Source organism: Bombus fervidus, chromosome 13 (assembly GCF_041682495.2).
Source record: "Bombus fervidus isolate BK054 chromosome 13, iyBomFerv1, whole genome shotgun sequence".
Lineage (NCBI taxonomy): Eukaryota > Metazoa > Arthropoda > Insecta > Hymenoptera > Apidae > Bombus > Bombus fervidus.
In genome coordinates, this window is record NC_091529.1 from 11,346,528 (window position 1) to 11,360,497 (window position 13,970).

General features: G+C 42.6%; 1 protein-coding gene across 1 annotated transcript; it reads left to right on the top strand.

The window, feature by feature from the left end:
- Positions 1-5,639: 5,639 nt before the first annotated feature.
- On the top strand, positions 5,640-13,634 carry LOC139993483 (uncharacterized). Its single transcript, XM_072015233.1, has 7 exons — positions 5,640-6,084; positions 6,968-7,153; positions 7,868-8,198; positions 9,758-10,030; positions 11,219-11,554; positions 12,606-12,773; positions 13,129-13,634. The coding sequence occupies exons 2-7, from the start codon at positions 7,090-7,092 to the stop codon at positions 13,292-13,294; spliced, it is 1,338 nt and encodes a 445-aa protein (XP_071871334.1). The 5' UTR covers positions 5,640-6,084; positions 6,968-7,089; the 3' UTR covers positions 13,295-13,634.
- Positions 13,635-13,970: the final 336 nt, after the last annotated feature.

The following is a 13,970-nucleotide window of genomic DNA, read 5'->3' on the forward strand; positions in this document are numbered from 1 at the left end:
TTTCGTATTTTGAGAAAGGGTTGAAGGAAGACGCGAGGCAGAGACCACGGTCTAGCATCTGTGCGCGATAGCCGACTAAGAAAATAAGGCGAGACTCGCGAGGCACGATTAGCGAGAGGAGCACGAGCTCGCCCCTTGTTCGTAACAGTTTTCTCGAGGATTAAAACCTTGTCCACTTTCCGGGCCGCTCCGTTGGCTGTTGCCGGTCGTCGAAATAGCCGATTGAATTACACGTGGCGCGTGCCAGCCGTCCGCCACCGTCACCGCATACGCCAAAGATCTTTGCTCGAACAAAGAACGCAATAAGCCACCATTCGATCGCTATCTTGTCATCCGATGGGATTTCCAACGACCAAAGAGGCGTCGCCCACGTTTGCGAATCTTCTGGCGACGATCGTATATGTATACGATCGTATATTATCGGTGATCGTGGAATGACCGTGGAATCGAACAAGCACAGACAACATTGACAACGATATCGCATAAATAATCGACTAAATTCGAACGTTTTGGCAAAGCGTGTATACTCGCGACAAGTATCTGGTAATCGCTACGCACGCTTTCGGACGATGCCGATGAAACTTGGAAATTGATTTTCCACGATATACGTACATCGGATACGAAAAACGTGTAAAAAGGTCGCGATACGTTGTCGTGGAGTACCGTGTTCCAGTTACACGGTATCTGGAAGCTGGTGCAGCCGCGAGAGCTGGTTCACCGCAAATGTAATTAAGCAGCCGTGACGTATTTAGTAATATCTCGATCGTTGAAAGCTGGCTTTATCCCAACGGTGGAGATTATCCGATGCGCAATCACTTTAGCAAAGGGAGATGGGTACCAGCGGCAGGAACTTTTGATCGCGAACAATACCGTCACTGTCATCTCGTCTCGAGGGCTAATCATTCAACTTTGAATGGACGGCGATGAACACGCCGGTTTCCTGCTCCTGTATCGACCTACAACGTTGGTTACGCTGTACTTTGACGCGCCACGTCCACGCGATAGCACGAAAATAGAAAATATTTCGAAATAGTCGAATTTCGAGGAACTTTTGCTTGGAAAATGCAAACTCGGATACGTTTAACTCTGCTACAATCGAATAATCGAGTCAAGAATAAATTTCAGGTAAAAGAAGTTGGTTTTCTGTATCTGGTATCGCTTCATTTTGCGGATGAAAAGGAGAGACTGATCGTCAACTCGTTAGAGATACGTTTTCACGAGAATGAACGTACCTACGAATCCCTACGTACACCCTACGTACACCCTACGTACACCCTACGTACTGCGATTATATTTGTCGAAAGTATTTAAGAAACGAGCACCCGGCGAGATAAGCGGCGACAGCGAGGGCAACCCGGCTCGCGTAGTCGCCTAACGTGCGCACCCGATTAAGGCGGATCGGCATACGTACGACGCGTGTCCGTTTCTCTCGATATCGCCGGTAGAACGATCGCGGGAATGTAATCGCCTGTTTGATTTCAGGTGCGAGCAAACACAGGTGCGTGGTTGGACGCGATGCTCCCTCGAAGAGGGTAGGAAGACCGACCGATTCTCGTTGCCATAGACGCTACGCCGTAGGCTATCTCCGCCTCTGAATCGATGATTCGAGATCGGGAAATCGGGCGTAAACGTTTCGTGCAAATTTTGTGGTCGCGTATCGCGGTTAAACGTCGGCTCCTTCGATACGATCAAATTTTTACCTACGAAACAACGATTCGACGATGTAAACGAAAGTAAATCTGTCTTCCCTCGCTGTTTATCTTTCATTTTCTAATCTATATAAGAGATCTATATATACGTGACGATCAACTACGATCGGAAAATTAGCAAACTTCGCTTCTGGTCTCGATCGCGATATAGGAAGCAACTAGTTCGTGGACAAACTCGATGGTTGAAAAGCATCTCGCACCGACCACCGTTCGTGGTCGTCGTGCACCACCCTGTCGGGTCTAACCGGCAGGCGAAGAACGCGGCGATGCGAGCGACCGCTCGAACTCGTTGGAAACGTTACAGTTCCGTGGAATCGCGCGTTACCATCGCGACAGAGACGAAGGCGGGGTCCGGTTTTCTACGGGGTCCTGCGTAAATACCACGGGCCCAATCGGTTGGAAGCGTAAGCCAATACCCAGGGTGTGCGCTCGGCGTACTGCGAGTTCTTCTACGCGACCCTCTATTCCCATCCTTCTTACACCCTTTGGCCGCTTTTTTCTTTCTTTCTCGCTTTCCCCTCTTCCCTCCTACACCCTCTTCTCTCTTACGCCTGTATCGGGGTTCTCGCGTTTTCGTGTTTTTCAATTTTATAAATCCTTCTTCCTCCGTATCTTTTCGCCTTCTACATCGCGAAAGGTTTCATCGTACAAACTGTTTCCCACATTTATACCGTTGCGTTGGCGATCGAGCGAAGAAGCGTCGCTCGTTCGTCGATTTTTCGCTTTTAACGTTTTCCATCGTCGGACGTGAAACTTTTCGAACGAATAAACGTTAATCGCGTTACGGCTCTTATTTCGTTCTTTCGTCGTTCTTTCAACGAGACGGCAGCTAGGTGTATTTTTCCAATCGCTCTGCCATGCGGATCGATTTCTTTTTTCTAATAACAGCGTATTTATCGTATTATAGAAATAGAGTTACAACGAATCGAAAAATATGCGGAGCTCGGTACTGAACGGTTCGCGTCGACGACACACGGTGGACGCCGGAACGTTCGGTGCCATGCGGTCGACTTCCTCTTCCTGCGTTCACGTCGGAACTACAGTAGTCAGGTGTCCGGCCTGACGGTCGCGATTACGTCGAGACATTCGATAGTCGGATGCGCCCGGCCTCGTGAGAGACCACGTTTCCAGCCACCGACCACTCTACGTTTTTTCCAATCTCCATCGTCCACCGTCGAACTATCGTCCAACTTTCATCTAACTTCCATCTCCAACGACTTCCGTTTAACTTGCAGCGTCGCTCGTCCAGGACAGAAACTTCCTATACGTTTATTCCTATCTTCCAACTTGAAAACGATTAATTTAGTTGTGGCAAATTTATAAGGGAGTATAGCAACGGCGAATCGAAAGGTTACCCCTACGTTTGCTTTAGTTTATCTTTCTATCGTACCGATTTTATATTTAGTAGCGATAGAATTACAAGAATTACAGAAATGTAATATTAAATTTGAAAGAAATATTACAAACGCCGAAATATTAGGGAAAACTATTATTTTATTCGTTGCTTTCACGAAAATCATCGTTGCTCGCAACGATACGATTGTGCGTTCTAACGCGTCCGGACGAATCGATAAAAGCGACGATTTAATAACGACATACAAGAGGCTTGGTATTTAAACTCGATGTTAACGTTGGTAGCGAGTTACGCGAATTTAACGTACAAATAAACGCGTACGCATAATTAAACGACAGGTTTCGCGCTCGCGTTGTCCCGATCCGTAAAGCTCGGCGGACTTTTCGCAAGAGCTTGCTCGATAGGTTAATAAACAAAGGGGTAAAAGACTTGCACGGAAGAACGATTACGTAGGCGAGACTGGACGAAATTTTTGCGAGTGTAGGATTTAAAGGTTGCCGTTTGCAGAAACGATATACGAGGAGAATACCGATCGATCGGTAACGGAAACTTTTGACTTTCGACAGGCTCGCTGTTTAACGAACGCTATCGGTTAAAAAGCCGAAGAACGAGGAGAAACGGTTCGTCAAAGCGGGCATGGGAGCAGCGCGCGGTCGCGAAGGGTGGCCGTAGCCGGGTCGCGAGTGGAATAGGTAGCCTCGGAGTGTTTGGCAGCCGGGCTCACCGTTCACTGGTCAATAATCGACGAAAGGGAAGGCATTACAAGCCAGTGATCTCGAGGGTATCGAGGCCACTCGTCTGCGAGGCAGGACCACCGTGATCGGCGTGGTAATGGTATCTGAAGAAAATAATATCCTAGTTCCCCGTCCCGCCCTGACAACGGGGATACCGGTGTAGCAGAGGCGAACCAGACTCGAAGGAGGGCCCCGATCACCGATCACCGATCACCGATCGCCGATCGCCCAACGAACCATTAGTATCCCGTGTCGTCGACATCGACGACGGCCAACCCGTGTATTCCAACGTCTCGCGTTTTACACGCCCGTGGACATGGATATCGTTCAAACGGTTCCTCGTCGCGTTCTCTCGCGCACCTTGCCCCTATTCTTTCCGCGCATCCTTCTTCTACGTTGTAACGGATATCGCTGCCAGTGCGATAGGTCGCGCATCACGATTTTCCTTCTTCGTTCTTGAAAATCGGTGTTTGTACGAACGTGCGGTCTAGTCTAGTCTAGACAGTCGAATAAGTTGAATCGATATACGAGTATTCGAGCCAGCGATGATTACATTACCGGCATACGCTATTTCCGTACTTGTACTTACATCGATTTCAATACGATCGACTATGACAATTTTATCGCTCGTTTCTTTCTGAAACGAACCAACGCGTTTAATTATCCATGTAATAATAATCGATATTTTACCGATATTTATCATTCCGAGTATCCTCCATCGCCGATAACGAATCGAAGGAAAATCCGACAGACCCTTCGAATTCTCCGTAAATATTATACATAAAAATCCGTAGTCCGCTCGCAACGTGAACCACCGAACGAAGCGAGAGCTCGATGATCGTAGCCGACCATGTATATAGAAATAGACCGGACGTATAGAAAAATGAATCGTTAAGGCGCATCGTTTGGCAATGGAAACAATGAAAATTCTTTCATCGGCAGCGAACTCGAACGTTGCGCTGGACGGGCAAATATCGTGGAACAGAGAACGCGTGGACGTTTTTCGCGTTTAAACACGGGCGAAATTGAAAAGTGGTGCGAATCTTTTTAGCGAACATCCTGCCGAATGCGAGTATAGACGTTAAGGTTAACGTTGCTCGAGGGTAGGGGTAGACACACGTGGAAGAGCAGCATGTTAGGTGCGTGGAACAAAGTCAGGCGTGGTGGAGGAAAAAAGAGAGCGACGAAAAGGCCGGCCCATGATGGAGTGGGGTCGAAGTAGCAGTCAGAGTGAATAAGGGGTGAGAGTGGGTGATAGTAGGTGGTAGATCCCTAGTTAGTGAAGACACGTTGACGAGCCATCGTGGCAGCATGGCAGCAGCGCGCGATACCATCCCTCGACGTTTCTCCCTCTTTTTCTTCTTCCTCTTCTTCTTCCTCTTCTTCTCCTTCTTGCTACCTCGAGATTCACGCTGGCTGCAACTTTAATACACATCGTTGTAAACTCCGATATACATCGACAAGCAAGTTCGAACGCGATTCCAGTTAACTTACCATGTAGTTTGTAATTCATTTTGTCAACGTTGCGAGTGCGCTCTTACGCGACAGAGGAAGAACAGTGCGTACAGTGCGGCTATGTCTTCTCCGTGTTTCAAGATCAGACTGAAAATTCGATCGCGAGGGGACAGAGGCGAATAGCGAGCGATTCGAGAGATCGCGTACGATTCTGCCGAGAGGATAGAAGAGACTCGGCGCGTGTTTCGGAAGAGAACTTTGTACGCCGATGAAAGGATGCCCGTTGTTTACCATCGAAGAATTGCGCGAGACGATCGCGTTTACACGTTGATTTTGCGTTCCGTGTGAATCGCGCGAAAGCGCGATGACTCAGACCCGGATCGTCGCGTCGAACGAGCGGGACAAATACCGTGTACCTGTTAGGCTTGGAAATTGTTAATCGTGCGAGCGAGTTCTTCGAGCGAAGCTTTCAAAGTTTCGCAAGCAGCGTTTCGAACCAAGAGTTTGAAAAATCTTTCTGCCGATCTTAAATACATCGTGCGACGAATACTAGATACTTGTCGTAGTTGGTAGTCGGTAATCGTTAATCGTGCAAGGGGAAGCGGGTAAAAGGATAAGTTTCGAAGCGAAGAAAACGAAAGGCCAAGAGAATCGACGAAACGCAAATTTGCCGCATCGATCGACGCGGTCGACGATCGTTCGAATCGCTGGATATGGAGAACCCGAATCACGTGGCAACATGCACATGGTTTTCAGGCTATGAATGAAAATATCTGGCAGATTTTCTGCAGAAGCCTTTAGAGGAAACCGGCAGGTCTTCCAAGCCATAAAGGTACTTCTATAAGCTCGGTCCATATGCACGTGCATTTTCCTTTCAGCCATTCATAAAAAGTCATTCATGAATTTCGCTCATTTTTTATTATCTCCTTTGCTTTCTCAAACAATCGCGTTATAAAGTTACGTTACGGAGTACTACGATCTCTTAAATAACTTTGCCGACGTTTAAAGAAACTGGAAATACGCTGGAAACGCGATCGATGCGATCGCTAAAAAATGAACATTCGTATGTAACGATATATATCGTAGAGCTATTTAGTTATCTTCGTAATTTCTGAGCCAGTAGTTAGCTTCTTATATGTCGTGGTTGTTGTTAAATCGCAAACCGTCACCACCATTTTTATTCGCAAGCTTTATTTTATTTTCCGATCTTCGAAAAAATATGTTCGTTCGTCGATCCGCGATTTCCAAAAAACATCGAACATGCCTGTAACGCGTAAACACGCAATTTTCGAAAACGGTCTTCGAATATTTCGTCTATCGTTCTATGCCGTTGCTCGGTACCGCGTCAATCATATCGACGTCGTATCGTTTCGAATCTGACCATCTTTCAAAAGAAAATCACTCGCCGTTCTCTCTAACTTCTATCGCGTTGTCTCGAACAAACGTTGACGAGAATTTCATAAAATATAAAACGGAAGAAAGAAAATAGCGAATGATAGAACGAATATATAGAGATAAGTATCGAAAAGAAAATATCGACGAATATTTTTCCGTGATATTTTATCGGCAATTAAGAGAGTGGTGGTGGTGGTGGTGATGGTGGTGGTGGTGGTGGTGGTGGTGACGGCGGCGGCGGCGGCGGTGACGGTGGAAATATCGCGAAAAATATTGATAAAGAAATCGGTCATACTCATGGAGCAATGTGCGGTTGCTAGGGAGACCAGAGGGGCTGGACCACGTCTCTACAGAGAGGAGGCAATCCGTCCGTGTATTTTGTCGAGAGAGGCGGGGGAAGGGGGTGTCTCTAAGGGCGGCTACGACCAGAAATTTCGCAGAGATGGAGTTTCTGCAGAATCATCACACGGTGAACACCTCCGAACCGCCGTACACCCTTGGCACAGGTGAGCCACAGTGTCCCTGACTGCGAATTAATTTTCACTACTATATATCGTATACGAGACACGGGACTCGAGAATCGAAGGAACCGATGCAACCTTTCTTTTCTTCTTCTTACGAAACGCAAATATCTTACCAGTTACTTACGATTTTACCAAGTGACTTTACCAACGTCTTTCTTCGCGTATTCTTTATTCTCGTTTATGCCACCAGCGTTCCGTGTTTTCCTTCAAAGTTCCTTCTTGCGTCAAATTCTTCGATATTCTTTCTCAGGCGTTACAGGATAGCGCGTTACGGAACGACACAGATGCTCGTAAACTTGTCATTTATCTTTCTGTGAATTATCCGTGAATCTTGATCGAAGATTTCAACGGAAGAATTTTTACGATTAAGATGCTTTTATATTTTTCTACGGTTACTCGACGATATCTCTCGTATTCTCTCTTACAATCTCTCCCATAATCTCTCTTCAAACTGCAAAATAATTAAGTCGAACAATATCCGTTTATCAGCCGTATTGTCCAATATCGATATACTTACGTTTCGAATAAAACGATATTGCTAGATCGTTTCTCGGTAAACTCTGTCTAGTCGAACTTGAAGCTTCGTAATGTTTCATTTGGATTTTAACAGCAAGAAAGCAATTTGAAGAAATTGCCAAATCATCTTCCTATTCGATTTAATCGAACGTTCCGTTGTAACGTCTCTTCTATCCGTAGGTTCGGTAGGAAGTATCGAGGCCACCATACCTTCCGGCCTGTGCACTGGGTCTCTTGGCGTCCTGTCCACCGAAGACACCTTAACGGATAATCAAAACGAAGAGACTCTGGGTGCGCTGCAGGGCACGCTTCGTCTCCAGGATCTGCAAAATTCTCCGCAAGACATTGGCGGTGATCAAACGCAACACATCCAAAATTCCGGACAGAACCAAGTAGTGAGCGAGTTCGGGGCGAGCTTCTGGGTCGACGATATGGCTGGTTTTCCATTGCCACCGCTGGACTTGGACCCGTTACCTCCTGGTCTCTTCAGTCCATGCTCGGCAACCTACAAGTAAGTGGCAAGAAAATCTCTCCTCCTTCCATTCGTTATTCCACCTTTTTCGCTCCAATTTCTACAAATCTGTCCACTTAACGGGCCAGTTTTAACAAATTTCGTTTCCGCTTTCCAACATTTACTTCCTTTCGCGCGTACGTTTCGCTGTATTTTAAACAAAAGTTATTTCTCAGCAAATTGTATTCTTCTATCGTTAACGAATTTCTTATATTGGAAAAAAAAAAAAAGAAATGAAACAACTATTCTTCGTTTTAACCTTTCGCCAGAGATTTTATTAGAACGTTCTTTGATCCTTTAAACGGTCCGTTGAAGCGAGAGTAACGAGGAAAACGAGGTTCGCATTAAAATTCCGAAATCGCAGTAACATAAATTAATCTATGCGAGAACCAAACAACGTACATGTACGTATTTATAAAATACAGTCGAAATTCGTTTTATACGACGACGATCTCTTCAAATTATACGTAGATCGAATCAATTTAATTTGCTTTTCCGTGTTTGTTCTTCGATCGATGTTACACAGCTTTAGAAATAGAAAAGAAGCGAAACAGCGTTCTGTAAAAATTCAAACTTATATCCTAATATCACCGTTAAAATGCCGATATTTATCTATATTTAAGCGCGAGTAATATTATTACACGTTAGGCGCATGCTGTGTGTTTCTCCCCCATAAATGTACAAAAATCTGCAGTTTAATCGGGACAATAGATATATATTCAACTGCGAATCCAAACGAAAGGATAGCTTCGACTATTTAGGTTTGATTTGCAGTGCGGCGAGTTTCAAAATTGCTTCCGTATAAGAAACGTAAAACGCGATTTATTGTGATTTTCCTCTGCGGCCTTCGTATAGTTCTCTACTCTTAATCTTTACGATCGTTTCGTAAAATATCAGTTATTTCTGTCGTACGTGAACCGCCATGCGTCCTGGTCTGACTAATGTTACACGTTTCCACTTACAATCGATCGTTGCATACACGGGACTGACGAGTCAACCGGTTTACCAGATCGGTAAAAATAAACAAACGGATAGAATATATCCAACGATATATTTAAATTCAACGCTGATATATCGTGATATTTCGTATTAAACAAAGATTTTGATTTCTCGATCGATAAACTCAACGCGTTGTCTAAATACACGATAATCTGAAACTGAATCGTTTCTCTTCGTTCTCCTCTGTTCGAAAAATATACAGTGGCTACGGAAACTATTAGTACGCTAGTACGTTTACTATTGGATTTATATACTAGCTAGTTAGATCCAACTGTAACGATTATTAACGTATCATTTAGTAATATGTACCTTTATATGATTAGAAAAATTTGATACTTATGAAATCAGATACAGAATCTAATAAAAAAAAAAAAAAAAAAGACCTTCCCTTTCGAAAATAAGCGTACGAGCAAATAGTTTTTATAGTCACTACGTTAGCGGGATCAACGATGGACGCATGGAGACAAGAAACGAAAAAGGAAATATAGAGTGACATGTAGCGTAAAAATGACTGTAACGTTGTATTCGATATACCTTGTAATTTTGAAGTGTCCTTGCAGTTGGGGTTGCACCAGAGGAGAATGCGCGCCGAGAACGAGCAACGCGAACGGGGAAGGTGTCGCGGACGTCTTACTATCGCTAAAACACGCGGTGGTCCATCCTGGAAGTCCTACCGGCGGATACTATTCCACGGGAGGATCGAGTCATCATTATTCTCAAGATTATACTCAAAATCTTGGCCCACCTGTCCCACCCACGCATTACGCGTCTACACCAGCCATGTCTGTGAACGTTTCGATGAATATGACCATGAACATGAACATGCACTCTGGGTGAGTATTATTTTATTTGTATTTATTTCAATGATCGAGTAGAAAACGATCAAACTTTTATTTTCAACGCTGATTTTTAGCTTTAACTTTTAATTTGGAATCCTCCATTAGTATTTCTAACAATCTGTGTCTTTACGACTGATAAAAACATTGCTCTTCCAGTATCAAAATAGATTTTCAATTTCTACGTTTCGAAATCATGATCGTTCTAATTTCTAATTTCCAATCTATCACTTTCTTCTTACGCACTGTCGGTCCAACTGTTAAGACATCTGCCAACATTTAGCACAAATTGAATGTCTTTCGCTATAGTATTAATATAAAACTGTTATTTTATTCGCATCATCTGTACGTCATAATGTAAGATTTGTTGGAACTTTTTTCGTTGCCTGGAAATAGAGAGGCGAGTACGAACATCTTTTGAATCGAATCATATTCGTAGCGCGACTGTTTCATAGAGATCGACGCTTTATTGGAAGCCGTAAGAATCGTAAGGTGAACCGATACTCTACTCTATTCTTCTAAATTACGCGAACTTTGAAATTGTTGCGATATAAAAAATGTGATTGTTTTATAAAGCTTTTTACTATTTGCTTACGAAAACACAAACACCGATACTCGCATAACACAACAGATTTAAACGATTCGACAAATTTTATTATATAGCGATTCTGTTTTTCCTTTTACGATATAAAAATACCATGTATATTCATACCAATTATCGAAATAAGTAGCTAAAAGCTATATAAACAAACGGAGAATCCACGATTTTTAAAATGATCAAACTACTAAAAATAACAAAATAAATATAAGAAATAGGAAAGGTAGTTTCTTATTAAACATCTAGTTCATATGATTATCGTCCAATTCGTATTATTACCTAAATACCTGGAAAATCCCTGCAACGTAGAAAAGTTTCTATAATAAGAATTTGATACATCAAAATCTCTTAAACACCTTATAGTGCAACAAAATTCGCTTGACCAACGCAGCCCTTCCATTATTTTCGATAGTATTTTTTGAAAAATACAATTTCATCTCACCATTTCGATATACTTTTTGCCAAGTAGCTGGTAATATTTCTCTTGGAAACCAGACAGCCCTTCGCCATTTTGCTCGACGGAGAGGGTGCGCGTCTAAGAGGGTGTAAAAGCCGAGTTATTCTGAAATTCACGGTTGTGTGCGTAGGTACGAGCAAAGCTATTCGTCGGCATGGGGCGTGGAACCCCTGTTAAGTCCCGCCCAGCAGTATAATCCTGTGGAGCAGCAGGCAAGGGTGAATCAACCCCCGGCCAATAGTCTGATCGGCACCGGTACCCATCCTCATTCTCATCCCCCGGCGCACGGCCATTCCAGGCTGCAATTGTCCAGTGAGCATGCTCTGTGCATAGGCGCCACCGGGAACCCAGTCACACCCGACGACAATGGCAGACCTAACCTATGCCGAATTTGCGGCAAGTCGTATGCGCGACCCAGCACCCTCAAGACGCATCTTAGAACGCACTCTGGGGAGAAACCGTTTAGGTTAGTGGTGAATCCGCTTCGCTTATCGCTCGATAACATTCGATCGATAAAGCTTGTTCGTTTTATTCCGTTCACTGATTTACAGTAGTAATTAGAAATTTATTATAAGAGAACCTCTCGAAACAATACCGATCGAGAGATATGTATCAAACGAGATATTCCGCACGTTAGAAATTTTACTTGTCATTCTACAAACATTTATTATTCTCGCTATGCTGGAATTATACTGTTCTTTATAGATTTCATCGATCATGGATGGACGATTTAAATCCAGCAAATATTACAGTGAAAAGCATCGGAAAGTGTATAATATCGTGTTATTATCTTGTTGCAAGATCGATAGAGTCGATGTAAAAGTTCAACTACTAAAAACTCTACTAAATTCTACTTCATAGATACTTTGAAATATTGATAAAAGATTTATTCTAATCAATGTTATCAAAAATACTTTAGACCATAAATATTTACTTTTGTTGTTTGAACGATATTCGCGACAGTATCGTTGCCATCGTTACTTTAGGTTAGGTTCAAAACTTTCATCGTATCAAAATCCAATCTTCCAATACGACACATACTTAACGAGATTACCATCTTTTTCTTCTTTGTTTCAAATTTAAATACAATTAGTTCGCAAATTCTTTAAACAAAATACTTACAGTCATTCTTCCTATAAAATCGTTCGTCGTAATTCCAGTACAATTCAATTCTTCTTCGATTTTCAATAGAACGATGGAATTACAAACTGACAAAAACTCGTTACTGCTACCAATAACCACCGCTATTGGCATAATTGGCATAACAATGGTTCTCCTAGAACCAAAATTTAACGCTCCGTATGAAAAATTAAAATATTTTTTCCACTATAATAAATTTTCCACTTGAAAATGACGTCACAGTAACGAAATAATCGTTTCAATTACAATATGTATATAATAGGTCGATATATCAAAATTATCTTCCTATGAAACCGTAGAATTCAGATTCTTTCGTACGATAATTTTACTAATATTATTTTATATTTACAAAATGTCTCAAGATTTACATTTTTTAGGTGTCACGCGTGCTCCAAGGCATTTAGTCAAGCCGCGAATTTAACTGCCCATGCAAGAACTCATTCGGGAGAAAAACCATTTCGATGTCCAGTGTGCGATCGGAGATTTTCGCAAAGCAGTTCCGTAACCACACATATGAGAACGCACTCGGGAGAACGTCCGTATAGGTGTGTGTTGCACCTCCGTTATATGGATTATTTATTCACCCGTGTCACAACGCGTGCCACAACACGTGCCACAACGCGTGCCACAACGCGGGCCACAACGCGGGCCACAACGCGTGCCGCTTAAACCGGCATATATCGTTATTTGGAAGTATTTGTATCTTATCGCATGCAGAAAAGTATAAAAAATCTGGAATGACACTTCTTATATTATACAAAATTATTTCTTCTAAATTCATATAAATTACTTCCAAGTCGACGATTATCAACATAATTACGTTAAACAATATTGTATTACGTTTATTCAATCCAATTGATCGATTTACCTTTTATAATCGCCAATTCTCTTTTATTCCAGATGTCGATTCTGCAAAAAGGCATTCTCGGATAGTTCTACGTTAACCAAACATCTTCGTATTCACTCTGGCGAGAAACCATATCAGTGTAAGCTGTGCTTGCTGAGGTTTAGCCAAAGCGGTAATCTGAACAGGCACATGAGAGTCCATGGCGGTTCTCTAACGTGACACAGCTCAATATCGATTATCGATAACAATCGTGTTCTACCGCGATGTTGTCGAATACCTGTGATTCAACTTGGCTCCAGCTTACCAGCGAAAATGTAAAATAAAATAACTGCGACGAATGTTGATACTCTCGACAGAGTTCTGCTTCCTGACTGACTCAAATTTGCAAAGCGTTCGTGCGAACACTTGGTTATTTAAGGGCTTACATTTGAATATTTTTTTAAACGATACACAAGACAAGTAATAATCACAATATGTGTTATATTTGGCATTAGGAACTCATCAAGAATTCATTATATATATATATATATACATATAAATATATATATATATATATATGCGTGCGTATGTATGTATATATGCGTATATATACATACATACACACATCATCGTCATTACCATTATCATCATCATCATCATCAATCACCGCCATCATCATTATCATCATCATCATCATCATCATCAATCACCATCATCATCGTTATCATCATTATCATCATCATCGCCATCATCACCTCCTGAATCGGAACATTAAATCGAAGGAAATGAAAAACGAAATGTATCGGCATCGTTATAATTTTAGAAAGTATGCACCCGCGAAATTTCTTGTTCGTTCACTTATACGTTTACGAATTGTTTACAAATAGGTCAGGATAGGTTAACAGGGTATCGCAGA